Below are 13,437 nucleotides of genomic sequence, written 5' to 3'. Positions count from 1 at the left end.
TGGGAATGGGTCTTGAGCTAGCTTGTGTTAGGCCTCAAACTGTGTTTTCGGCACGTCGAGACTTTCTGGAGGGGTGGATGAGCAATGAGCGATGGCGGTTGAGAGATAATTGAGGAATTCTATCAATCACTCGCTGTATTATATTCGGAATGCCCCGTGCACATATTTGGGATTCCATTGCATGAAATCCAAGAGAGGAAGATGGGGGAGAAGCCTCCAATGGTGTGTAGAGGAAATGAGACAGAACCCCTTCCCCCTCCACCAACCCCTAAATGGAACAGAAATAGAATGTTAATTCGTATATAACCCTCAAATTAGATTTCCCTCTATGAGTTCCTCTCTGTCCCTTTCCTCTCTTTACACACACAAACACACATGCACACCGGGACACACTCGTCGTCTCTTCTCTCAGCTTGTGCTGACTTGAATGGACACTCTTGTTCAAATTAGGTCGAGGTCCATGGTGTTTCTGTTTGTCTGCTACTGGGACAGGGAAGGGCGTCATGGGACTGTGCGATTGGAGCCAGACTCATGCTAGTCATATGAGCTTCACCGAAAACAGGAAAGAGAGACAGAGAGAGAGAGGGGGGAGAGAGAAAGTTTCTAGGAAGTGAGAGAGGAGGAAGATGGAGGATTTGAGATGGAGGGTCAGGGCCATGGCTGCTGTGTGTGTCCGGAATTGCTGCTGGTGCTGTGTTGAGGTCGAAGAAGATGGCGAAAGAGGGAAGGAGGAGGGGATGGAGGAGGAGCAAGAGGAGGAGGGAATGGAGGAGCCCCCATCTCCAAAGAGCAGGAGTGTCGCGTCCTTACCATCTGCTGAGGTAGCAGTGAGCGTGTGTGTGTGTGTGTGTGTGTGTGTGTGTGTCTGATTCTGCAGACTTGGTTAGGGTGATGTCTGGTGCCACTGTTATTACTGTCAGTGTCCTTGGATTATCACACTAACACTGAGTGTCATGATGTCAATGTTGTGGTGACTTTAGTGATATGTCTCCGTCTGTCAGTGTGCCCTGTGCACATCTCCAAATAGGTTCAGTGAAACGCTCCTGACGGGGAATTCTCTCTCGGAAAGCGCCACTACTCCACTTCTCTCGGGGTAGCCGGGGATTCTTTCAGCTAGCTTGTGAGTTTTTGTTTTTATGTCAAAGTTGGAAGCAAAGCTGGTGGGTAATGTATTCTAGCTGACAAGCTACAAGATGGCCAGTTACAATACTAGAGGTGTCATCACAACAGCGGGCTGCGTGTCTCTCTAGGCCCTGGAGGGATGTGAGCTCTTTTTCTCCACCCACGCCTGTCCACAACATTCAGAGAATCCACACATTCTGCCGTGTCTAACAAATGTATTTTGGGAAAAGGTGCCGTCGACAAGAACAGAGGAAAGCAATTCCATTGAATAGCGTAGACCCTGGCGGTGGCGAGGTGATGGATGACGTTCCCATGGGACATCACAGATCTCTGTATCAGCACAGCTCACATTGAAACGTCCTGTACTCTACTGTGACTTTTACACTGAGTACACCAAACATTAGGAACCCCCCCTCCCCCCTTCTGCCTTCAGAACAGCCTCAATTTGTCAGGACATGGACTCTACAAGGTGTCAGAAGCGTTCCACAGGGATGCTGGCCCATGTTGACTCCAAGGCCTCCCACAGTTGTGTCAAGTTGGCTGGATATCCTTTCGGGGGGTGGACCATTTTTGATACACAGGGGAACCTGCAGTTCTCGACACTGCGCCTGGCACCTACTACCATATCCCCGGGCAAAGGCACTTCAGTCATTTGTCTTGCCAATTCACTCTCTGAATGGCACACATACACAATCCTTGTCTCAATTGTCTCCAAGGATTAAAAATACTTCTTTAACCTGTCTCCTCCACTTCATCTACACTGACATCAATAAGGGATCAAAGCTTTCACCTAGATTCACCTGGTCAGTATATGTTGTGGAAAGAGCAGGTGTTCTTAATGTTTTGTATGCTCAGTGTTCACTGTATCTTTCATTGTGTTAGCTACAGTTGGTGGGGAGGCTGAGAAACTTTTCAACCCACAACAGTCTCCTCATATTGCCTCTTGTGTCTGTCTTTCTCTCTCTCTCTCTCTCTCTCTCTCTCTCTCTCTCTCTCTCTCTCTCTCTCTCTCCTGTCTGTCTCTCTATTCTCTCTCCTTCACCTGGCCAGTTGGATGAGGCAGACTCGTCCTACTCCAAGCCCCAGCCTCACTGGTTTCACACGCTGCAGGTCCGCAGGCTGACGGTCCAGAGAGGACGCAGCAACAGTGACCCTATGGGGGGAAAGAGTTTCGATCAGGACTTCCAATGGGTGAGCACTGGGAAGTTTAGCCTGATCCCAGATCTGTTATCAAATCACATTTTATTGGTCACATACACATGGTTAGCAGATGTCATTGCGTGTGTAGCGAAATGCTTGTGCTTCTAGTTCCAATAGTGCGGTGATATCTAACAAGCAATCTAACAATTCCCCAACGACTACCTAATACACACAAATCTAAGTAAAGGGTGGAATAAGAATATGTACATATACATATGAGATGAGTAATGACCGATCGGCATGGGCAAGATGCAGTAGATGGTATAAAATACAGTTTATACATATGAGATGAGTAATGACCGAGCGGCATGGGCAAGATGCAGTAGATGGTATAAAATACAGTTTATACATGAGATGAATAATGCAAGATATGTCAACATCATTATTAAAGTGGCATTAATAAAGTGACTAGTGAGCCATTTGTTAGAGTGGCCAATGATTTCAAGTCTGTATGTAGGCAGCAGCCTCTCTCTGTGCTAGTGATGGCTGTTTAACAGTCTGATGGCCTTGAGATAGAAGCTGTTTTTCAGTCTCTCGGTCCCAGCTTTGATGCACCTGTATGATTTACTATGGTGTGTGACAATGGCTTTAGGATTTGGCAAGATGGTACAAACAGATCTGGGATCAGGCTTGGTGAGGTAGGTGGCACCTGGTTATATCTGTAATGTACCTGCAGTTACCACACTCTGTCAGTATGAAGATTTACTGTAAATGTTTGAGGTCGGCACCTTACCCCACCTAACACACTTGTGTCCGTCCTCACAGAAAACAGGCCTACAGTTTGGCACAGCCAACTCCTACCTGAACCTGGAGAAGATAGGGGAGGGGACATACGCTACAGTCTACAAGGGAATCAGCCGGTCAGTATCAATCGATCAGTTGTCATCAAGTGCTTATACAGTAAGCCGAACCTTGAACCCAAAGAGCAAGCGGAATCTGAAGTCAGTACAGGTGCTATAAGCTGTAAGACATTACCACAACTCAACACTGATGAACAGCTCAATAATTACATCGCCCACCCTGACAACGTCCAATAGGTCAGTGTAGTCATTCGTCTATGACACATATTTTACATTATCCCTACAAACTAAACCGCTATGTCAGCTGGTATTGATTTGACTGACCCTGTTTGCCCCCTGTGCTGTTCGTTTGACGAAGGACAATGCATTTTTGTGAAGATCTATTGGACGGTTCTACGCTAATGAGCACAGAGCATATAAAGCCTTTCACAGTGGTCTCACTTTATATGGTCAAACAGAACACAGCCGAGGCTGCCAGAGGTTACGTCACAGATGGAACAGATATTTCACCGGATGTACAAATGTGAAGCATCCGCTTGGCGTTTCCACTCACTACCAAATATGGTAGTGAGAGGAAACCCAGTGGCTGGCGGTGGGAGAAGATGGGAACGAGATGGATTTTGGCCGACATTCTGTTATTTTACTCATCGATGAAACATTTGATCTCAATACAGTTTATGGTTCCCAAAAGTATAATCTGTTACGAATAGAGTGGACTAAGTTTTGTAGACTTTACCCTTTGCCAAAGTTTTTAAAAACTGCATTGTTTAGAAGGCAAATGTAGTTATTTAGTTATTGCATACGCGCACTTCACAGAGTAGGCTTTCCCCTAATGGAAATATGCAAATGTATGCTAGAACGTGACAATAGGATCTCACTACCTTGTGCTTGGCTCTGCCCACCTCCTTGCTCCGCCCACTATGACTCATTTGTTCCCATTTGAAACGACAGCCTGTGGTCTGTCTTGCTTTAGTTATATATATCTTTGGTGACGTTATGCTAGTGTTCAGGACAGAGAGCTTTATTAACACATAAAGTCAGACTCCAGAAGACCAGGCAGAGAGCTTTATTAACTCATAAAGTCAGACTCCAGAAGACCAGGCAGAGAGCTTTATTAACTCATAAAGTCAGACTCCAGAAGACCAGGCAGAGAGCTTTATTAACACATAAAGTCAGACTCCAGAAGACCAGGCAGAGAGCTTTATTAACTCATAAAGTCAGACTCCAGAAGACCAGGCAGAGAGCTTTATTAACTCATAAAGTCAGACTCCAGAAGACCAGGCAGAGAGCTTTATTAACTCATAAAGTCAGACTCCAGAAGACCAGGCAGAGAGCTTTATTAACACATAAAGTCAGACTCCAGAAGACCAGGCAGAGAGCTTTATTAACTCATAAAGTCAGACTCCAGAAGACCAGGCAGAGAGCTTTATTAACACATAAAGTCAGACTCCAGAAGACCAGGCAGAGAGCTTTATTAACACATAAAGTCAGACTCCAGAAGACCAGGCAGAGAGCTGCCAAAAGCCACAGCTGCACTAAGATAAAGAGTATTTCGGTCGGGTAGGAGATGTGATTTAATTGGTTGGCAGCAATGGAGGGCGAGGTGCGTTTGAGATTTTCATTGACATTTACTGAGGTCATGAATTGTATCTCTCCATTATAAATTATAATTGATGACTGTATTTGCCTGTATCTCCTCACCATAACTGAGCTGTGGGGAGTTCACTCTCTCTGTTACTCTCCTCTACTCTGCCCTCAGGATAAACGGGCACCTGGTGGCCTTGAAGGTGATCCGTATGAAGACTGAAGAAGGCGTGCCATTCACTGCCATCCGGGAGGGTGAGAGCTTTTCCAGGAGGCACATGCTGTGCATGCAAAACAGGATTGATCCTTTCGATGTCTCAGAGTACCCCCCGGAAGATGAACTGAAGTCAAGTCATGTTAGCATTAGCATGTTTAGGAGAATTGCATGTGCTTATCATATTCCATTCCCACTGTGAACAAAGTGAAATGGTATTAGCTCTGTGTCTGTCTGTCCAGCTTCCCTCCTGAAAGGCCTGAAACACGCCAACATTGTCCTGCTCCATGACATCATCCACACCAAAGAGGCACTCACATTTGTCTTTGAGTACGTACAAACAGACTTGGCTGAGTATATGACGCAGCACCCAGGGGGCCTGCATTCCTACAATGTCAGGGTAAGTTCAATATTTCGAGAAACATAACCTCAACAAATACCATACCTTTTCCCTCTCACCCGAAAATCTGTCCTCTTGTTTTTTCAATTGTTTTAATTGTTCACCGTTGACCATACTCTTCCTGCATGTCTGTTTGTGTGCCTGTCTGTATGTATGTCCATCAGATCTTCATGTTCCAGCTACTGCGGGGTCTGTCCTACATCCACGGTCGGAGGATCCTGCACCGGGACCTCAAACCCCAGAACCTGCTCATCAGCTACCTGGGGGAGCTCAAACTGGCTGACTTCGGTAAACCCAAACCCCTAGCTTAATGTCCACATTCCGGTTCAACCCTAATCCTAGTCTGAACCACAACCCTAATCCTAGCTTCGTGTCCAGATCCCATTTCAACCCTAACCCACAACCTCCTAACCCTAGCCAACCCCTCCACACCCTCTGAAGTTCCTGCTAGTCCATTGTCCAGCTATCATCTGAAGAAACCTATGTTGGCACTCTTTCTTGAAAGTGTACAGTCCCCAAACTAACCCACATATGTAACGTTAGCTCCACATGGTGAAGCTCTGTTAATAACTCTCTCTTTATAATGTGTCATTTGGTCATGTATACAGGTGGTGTTATGTCTATGTTTTATGTGGTATTGTATTCATGTTATAACTATATGGTTCCGTCTGTATCCACTAGGGCTGGCCCGGTCCAAGTCCATCCCGTGCCAGACCTATTCGTCTGAGGTGGTCACTCTGTGGTACCGGCCTCCTGATGTCCTCCTGGGTTCCACTGATTACTCCACTGCTCTGGACATCTGGTGAGTGGACTGGACATAGTTGGACATATCTGGACAGGGTCTGAACATCCTCCATAACCAACCACCCTGCAGGCAAGGTTGCAATAACGTCATTTCAGTCAGCTTTTTCCCACTGGGCAGACAGATCTGAACCCACTAGCACTGAACCAGAATAACACCAGAATACCACTGGACCACACTGTTCTAGAGATGATATAACTACTTAGACCACTGTGTCATGGTGTTATCTAGACAACTGGGCGCTCGGGGGGAAAACCGTGGTTAAATCATGACGTCAGTGGTCGGAAGGTCGGAAGGTCAGAGCTTAGAAAGATGCTCGAGTTTCCGACTTGGAGTTCCGGGTTGGATGACCGTTCAAAATGATTTTCCCTGGTCGGAGCTGTTTTTTCCCCCGAGTTCCCGGTTGTCTTGAACGCACTGAAGGCTGAGATTTCCTAGTTCCCAGTTGTCTTGAACGCACTGAAGGCTGAGATTTCCTAGTTCCCAGTTCCCGGTTGTCTTGAACGCACTGAAGGCTGAGATTTCCTAGTTCCCAGTTCCCGGTTGTCTTGAGAGCGGCATCAGTGGTGGTGTTAGAGTAGCTGTCATTAGTGTTGCCATTAGTACTCTCCAACAGAGTGAGTTACGTCAGGTTGGCTCAGAGAATGTTGCGTGTTCAGAAGAGTTTAACCTCTTGGCCTTCGTCTAACGATGTTTTGGTGCCATACTGAAAATCAAACGTTTAGAGTTGCTCTCCTAAGCAAAATATTATATCCCCCCCACAGTTAAAGGAATTTTGTACTAATGAATAGCATAAGCGTTGGTATAATGCATTAATGTTAATGATATCTGGGCAGGTTTCTATTTGACCTTTTCCAAATAGAAGAGGTTGGGACCACATGTTGTTTAAGGACTTTGAATACAAAGAGAAATGTAGCAACAGGGTAGTATTTTAACAGCAATAGTCAAATGGGTTGGCCATAACCTAGGTATTTGCTTTTGTGTTGTATATTTTGGATGGTTTTAATATTTTACCAAGGATACGTTTTTGAATCCATCCCCTTTTTCCACGCTATCTTTTGCCCTCGATGAATAGACTGCTTAGGATACAAAACCTACCCTTGGTTTTTACCAAAGTAGTTCACTTATTGTGCCGATTTATGAGGTGCTGAAGAATGATGTCCCGTCCTCTCTCTTTTCACTGATTTCTTAAATGACTTCTCTCAATCCTGTGTTGTCTTCCAGGGGAGCTGGATGCATCTTCATTGAGATGCTCCAGGGAACGCCAGCCTTTCCAGGGGTGGCAGACGTCTTTGAGCAGCTGCAGAAAATATGGGCTGTGAGTAGGATCCCCCTTTCACTCTTTTCAATGGCATCGTCCTCTCTACACTCTTTGGAAAAAGGTGCTGTCTAGAACCTCAACGGGTTCTTCGGCTGTCCACATAGGAGAACCATTTGATGAACACTTTTTTGGTTCCAGGTAGAACCTTTCTACGGTGGGTTCTTCATGGAACCCAAAAGGGTTCTACCTGGAACCCAAAAAGTGTTCATCAAATGGGGACAGACGAAGAACTCCTTTGGAAGCCTTTTTTCTAAGAGTGTAGATCCATAAAAACTAGTAGAGATGACGGTTGATTTCTCACTCTGGGCCCTTTTTGTCTGTCTGCAGGTCGTAGGGGTCCCGACTGAGGAGATGTGGCCAGGAGTGAACGAGCTGCCCAACTTCAGACCAGGTCAGAACCTCTTCATCCCTTTCATCCTCCTCCGCCCTCATGACTATTACAATAATCCAATCTATGTGCTGCTGAGAAAATACAGTCATTCCCATTGGGTCAGAGAAAGGTCAGGGAGGGATTAGTTTGGGTAATCTACATTCTAATCTACACACGTAATAAATTCGACATAAACCACAGCAGACTAGTCTCGTGGTTTGCTGTGTGGCTCATCCCTAACCACTAGGGGGCAGCAGAAGTCAATGAGATACATTTTTATTGTGGTTGCATGGGACTGTGGGTCTATTTGTCTGTGGTACTATGTTTGCTTTCCAGACTCGTGGCATTTAAGACGGCTGTGGGAAGAGAGTATTTTCTAAAGCTCTTCCTAAAGCACTGTGGCCCAAGAGAGTTGATATGCATGACGTGTGGCCTACAAACACACCTGCGAGAGGAGTCCGTGTGAAGGCTATGTGTGGGAGTTAACTCTTCGGTCTGAGAGAGAATGATGACAGGAACGGCAAAGACCTTCAAATGGACCTAAATACTGTGTGGTTTTGGACAGAGCTCTACTCCTCTGACCTGCCTATGCTGATCTCTCACTTTCACCTTGTAAACCACGCTCAACGACACCATACCCAGCTGTGTGTACTTGTTAGTCTTTTATACTCTTCCATCCAACCCTGAGATCTAAACGTCATGCTGAGTTGAACCTGAGTCAGCCTGTCTTCCCACTCTTCCAGTAATGGGCTACAAAGGGAGTTCGAGGGTGACATATTTCACGTGTGTGTGTGTGTGTGTGTTTAACTATACTATACAAGAATAGTAAGCAAACAAACATTTGACCAACTGGGGACATTTGGTTAGTCCCCACAAGTTAAAGTGCTATTCCTAGGGGGTTTAGTGTTAAAGTTAGAATTAGTGTTAGAGTTAGGAGCTAGGACTAAGGTTAGGTTTTGGGGTTAAGGTTAGAATTCGTGTTAGAGTTAGGAGCTAGGACTAAGGTTAGGTTTTGGGGTTAAGGTTAGATTTTGGCGTTGGGGTTAGGGAAAATAGCATTTTGAAGGACTGAATTGCGTGTCCCCACAAGGTTAGTTATACAAGTGTGTGTGTGTGTGTGTGTGTGTGTGGTGCTGCAGCTGCAGAAAATATGGGTTACTCTCTGTCTCTGCTAATTCCTCCCCTACAAGACCCATAGGAATTCAAAACCTCAGACTGTTAAAGTCTTAAAGTTCCTCAGCAAACATGAATAAATAAACATAAGATTCATAAATGCTGAATAAATGCATAGATGAATCTCCAAACTACACAGTGGGTCCTGTCTGCGCTGCCCCATGCAGTTCAATAAGGGCTCTGACATTGGTTGGGGGCGACGAGATGCTGAGAGAAGATGGGCTAGTAGAAAGGTCTGGCAGTATAAGAGAGAACGTTCTGTATAAAATATGTGTAAAGCAAACAGAGCGGTGAGGCTGGGAGATGAGAAGACAGACAAGTCAGGCAGATGCTTGTACACACTAGAGTATGTGAGCGGAGTGGAGCTGGAGCGGAGCGAGGAGCAGAGCGTGCCCAATTTGACTGGAGCGTGGAGCGAGATTCTCAAAGACTGGAGCGTCGGTCTTCTCGCCCGCTCCAATTTCGCTCCGGTAGCGCTCACTTTACGAGCTCAGTGCAAAAATGCTTTCATTTTTTGTTTAATTTGTATTTCATTCTAAGTCACAGCCTATATGCACAATTTATAGACTATAAATGATTTAATACAACAAAATGTTACTTAAATGCTGAGCACTTTATGTCCCTAACAGCCTATTGTGTCGCACTCACAGATGCTTCACAATGTATTTTTTTTGTAGGATATAGCATTGAAATCATTGAAATAATATAGCCGATATAATTCATTTGAGTTCCTTCTTAGGCTTCCTGTCTGTCTCCTGACCTATTTATAGTGTTTATATGCGGTTTAAATATGACATTCTTACATTCACCTCTTCATGTTTATTCAAATACTTGGTTTGATTTCAATACTTAAAACCCAATTGGTAGGTCCAGGTTGTCACAAAAATACATGGGTGTTAGTTAAATCGTGATTTTAATGAATGGAGTGAATTTGGTGTGACTTTTTTCTCTCCCTATGAGCCCAGAGCGGTTTTTAGCTGAGCAGTATGAAAGCCCATGGAGCATTAGAGCAGTGTGCAAGCACCAACTCCAGCAATGAGCGGGATTTCCAACTGTTCAACCCCGCTCACTTGCTCTGATACTCAAACACACACACACACACACACACACACACACACACACACACAGGAAAGAGAGTGAGCCAGACAGCTTTCTATGCCTTGTCTGTGTGGGGGTGGCAATCTGGGCATGAAGGATGGCTGGACTTAGAACCTCTGTGTCTGACAGCTATAGACTCAAACATATTGTATCTGCTGTGTTTGGGATGGCGAACGAGTTGACATAGGGGGAAAACAGCAGGGTGGGGTGGGGGTGTGTGTGTGTGTGTGTGGGAGCACATGCACGTTACTGTGGTGTTTTAGGACACCCCCCTTGTGTGGGAATGACCCTAGCTAGGTATCTCCTCCCTCTCCTCCCCCCCTCTCTCCCTCCTGGCTAGCTCCCTGCCTGGCCCCCTGACTGCTGCTGGCACCACTGGGCCTCTCCAGATGTGGGAGCTGAATGGACCAATAGATGAAGGCCTAGGCAGCTTTCAGCAGGGCAGAGCGGGTGGCCAGCACAGAACAGGGAGAGGCCAAGAAGGGAAGAGGGAAAATATTGGGGAAATATTCCTTCAGTGCCCTGACTGGCCAGGGGAAAGCGATAGCTAGCCCGTACTATAGAGAACGCTTGTCTAAAAATGTATGTTTGCTTATGCACCGTTGCACCCTGCAGGAGAGACTGAGCGCATACATTTCTTTTAAAAAATGTGTTTTTATTTTCAAACAGTTTCATCTCCACGGTTGACTATTAATTCATCATGGAGCACCAGGGCTGTCCAAAAGCATCGGCTATCCAACCGTTAAAACACTCTCATTAAAACTCTACGCCAGGGCCCAGAAACCACAAATTGCGATCAGTAGTGCCAAAGCATGTTTCACTTAGTCTCCCCTCCAGGATACCATAGCTGTAGCATTAATCATCAAAGAGAACAGGTCTACTTTACCGTAAGTTTAAACAGATATGTTTTTTAGTGTCCCGTGGGCTGACCACCTCACTGTTCCATCTTGCATTCCTTTGCAGCCATAGTTGCAGGCCAAACATTTCCTAACTAACCTGCTCGTGCTGCTCTCCTCTTCCTACAGAGTGGTTTCAACCGTGTGCGCCCCAGCAATTCAGGAATGTTTGGAAAAGGTACGGTGAAATCAGTTTGCTCAGCGTTCTGTCAGTACTCTTGAGTTTGCGAATGTGTTTAGTATGTCTTGCAGATCTGTTTAAGTCGTGCAGGTTTGTAATGATGTAGCTCAGAATACTCAAATGTGAACATTCGATACAAATAGTATTCTGCTCCAGCATATAAGTGACTGTAGAGGTAGAGTTTGGATACATGTGTACATATTATAGATGGAACAGCTCTGTTTTGGACGGCCGCGTGTGTTTGCCCATTCCATTGCCTCCGGCTGGGGAGGGGGAGGTGAGGGTGGTCCAGAGGTGGGCAGTTAGCCCTGTGGTAACAGGGGATTCTTTGTCTGGCCAGGCGCATCTCCCCCCTCCTCTCGCTTTCCTCTCGCTTTCCTCCCCCTTCCTCCCAACATGATGACATTTGACCCAACACAGCTCTGCTCCTGTACCAGCCCACAGGGGCCCACACACACACACACACACACACACACCACACACACACACACACACACACACACACACACACACACACACACACACAGTCGGGTTATGGGAGACTAGGATGTCTGGAGTAGTCGCTGACTCGCTGTCATAACAAATATGAGACCCACTCAACAGTCTATAGCACACTAATGCAGTCTAGTCTGAAAGAAATCACACTGAAATTGGGAAACACATTACTAGGAATATGGATCTAATGGATTTAAATGAGAGACAGTGAATAAGGAAGAGAAAGAGAGAGAACGGGAGATAAGAAAGAGACAGCACGAGAGAGAGAGGGGGGAGCGGGAGGAAAAAAGGGGGAGGCTCAGGGAGAGAAAAAAGGAAAACGGGTGTTTGAGCGAGACTCAGGGGAGTTATGGTGTGATTTTTAATGCAGGTCTTTTCAAGATGGTTGAATGGGAGTCCATCTCTCCCCCGCCCACCCCCCTCTCCCCCCACCCATCTCCCCTCTCTCTCTTGTTCTAGCCATGGATTTAATTAACTAGACCCCCTGTTGGGACCAAACACTCTTTTCTCCAAATACATGGACACTGTCAGAAAAACACACACAGAAATAGCAGATAATTACATTGTGAAATAAAAGTTGCTTCGGTAGGACAGCGAGAAGGCACACAAAGCGGGGGGGGGGGGGGGTACAGAGCTATGCACGCCAGTAGAGAAAATTGAGTTGAATTAATGCAAATGACTGAGAAGTGTAGCTGGGTTGTTGTTATATGTCTAATGGCTATGGATGTAAAATCATTTACATAAAGTATGTGTATCTATTGTGTGTGTGTGTGTGTGTGTGTGTGTGTGTGTGTGTGTGTGTGTCTCTTATAGTCCCTTCTGCTTCCCCCTCAGACTGTCCCAGTTGCCCTATAAGACAGAGGACCTGGCCCAGCAGATTCTGATCACCATCCCACGAGACCGCATCTCGGCCCAGGATGCACTGCAGCACCCCTATTTCAACACGCTACCGCCCCCCATCATGCAGCTACGAGACAGTGAGTGTATGTGTGTGTGTGTGTGTGTCACTCCACATCAATGAAACACATAACATATCAATCTATCTATGCAATATGAATTTGTGTTTTTTTGTCATAGTAATGACAGTCAAGTGATGCATAATGTGTGTGTGTATGTGTCACTACACCTCAATAAAACCCATAACATATCAATCTATCAATGCAATAAGAACGTGTGTTTTGTCAGAGCAATAACAGTCACGTGATGCATTGTGTGTGTGTGTGTGTGTGTCTGTGTGTACACGTGGGAGATTAAGCATGTGTTTGTACGTGTGCGTACGTATTCATGTGCATACGTTTCCCTCCTCTGACTCCCCCCATCAATATTCTCTGTTTCTCCCTCCCAGTCAGAGAGATTGGCACTCCGTTGCACTAAACTCCAGTGCAGTTTGTCACTTAAACAGTCTACCCATCCGACGCATGATTAAAGACACGAGCTTCCTACTGTGAGCACAGATGGCTCCTTTGAAAAGATCAGACTGTCTCCACAGCTCTCGGGTGGCTAAATATATATATATCAGGAGAATGCATGTATAAGTAAGCAAAGTTGCATTTGAAGTCTCTCTCCACCTGTCTGTCTATCCCGCTGACAGTCTGCCTGGTTTGGTTTAAACATAGATGTGTTTTTCAAGGCCATAGAAATAATATTCAGTGAACAGAAGAAGAGTACAGGGAGTACTAGGATAGATATTAGTGAAATGTAGGAATGTATTAGATGGGAATAAAGCCCAATGGGATACAGTGTCTGATATGGTCAACTAGTAGGCTTCCAGCTGAATGTGT

General features: G+C 45.7%; 1 protein-coding gene across 1 annotated transcript; it reads left to right on the top strand.

Annotated features, from left to right (window-relative positions):
- The first annotated feature begins 369 nt into the window (after positions 1-369).
- On the top strand, positions 370-12,811 carry LOC115133507 (cyclin-dependent kinase 15). The gene is made up of 11 exons (XM_065015564.1): positions 370-821; positions 2,173-2,313; positions 3,088-3,182; positions 4,882-4,961; positions 5,163-5,320; positions 5,485-5,608; positions 6,002-6,122; positions 7,347-7,440; positions 7,771-7,834; positions 11,110-11,158; positions 12,491-12,811. The coding sequence occupies exons 1-11, from the start codon at positions 627-629 to the stop codon at positions 12,675-12,677; spliced, it is 1,308 nt and encodes a 435-aa protein (XP_064871636.1). The 5' UTR covers positions 370-626; the 3' UTR covers positions 12,678-12,811.
- Positions 12,812-13,437: the final 626 nt, after the last annotated feature.

Source organism: Oncorhynchus nerka, unplaced genomic scaffold, assembly GCF_034236695.1.
Source record: "Oncorhynchus nerka isolate Pitt River unplaced genomic scaffold, Oner_Uvic_2.0 unplaced_scaffold_73___fragment_2___debris, whole genome shotgun sequence".
In the NCBI taxonomy this organism is placed as follows: Eukaryota; Metazoa; Chordata; class Actinopteri; order Salmoniformes; family Salmonidae; genus Oncorhynchus; species Oncorhynchus nerka.
Note: the sequence above shows the minus strand (reverse complement) of the source record. Positions and strands in the feature narration are given on the sequence as shown.

What these genes read in the sequence shown, in the direction of transcription:
- LOC115133507 (XM_065015564.1), top strand. Translation starts at nt 627, where the DNA reads ATGGAGGATTTGAGATGGAGGGTCAGGGCCATGGCTGCTGTGTGTGTC. An exon ending in CGTCCTTACCATCTGCTGAG is followed by an intron (nt 822 to 2,172) that starts GTAGCAGTGAGC and finishes TCACCTGGCCAG; the next exon opens with TTGGATGAGGCAGACTCGTC. An exon ending in GCTGCCCAACTTCAGACCAG is followed by an intron (nt 7,835 to 11,109) that starts GTCAGAACCTCT and finishes CTCTTCCTACAG; the next exon opens with AGTGGTTTCAACCGTGTGCG.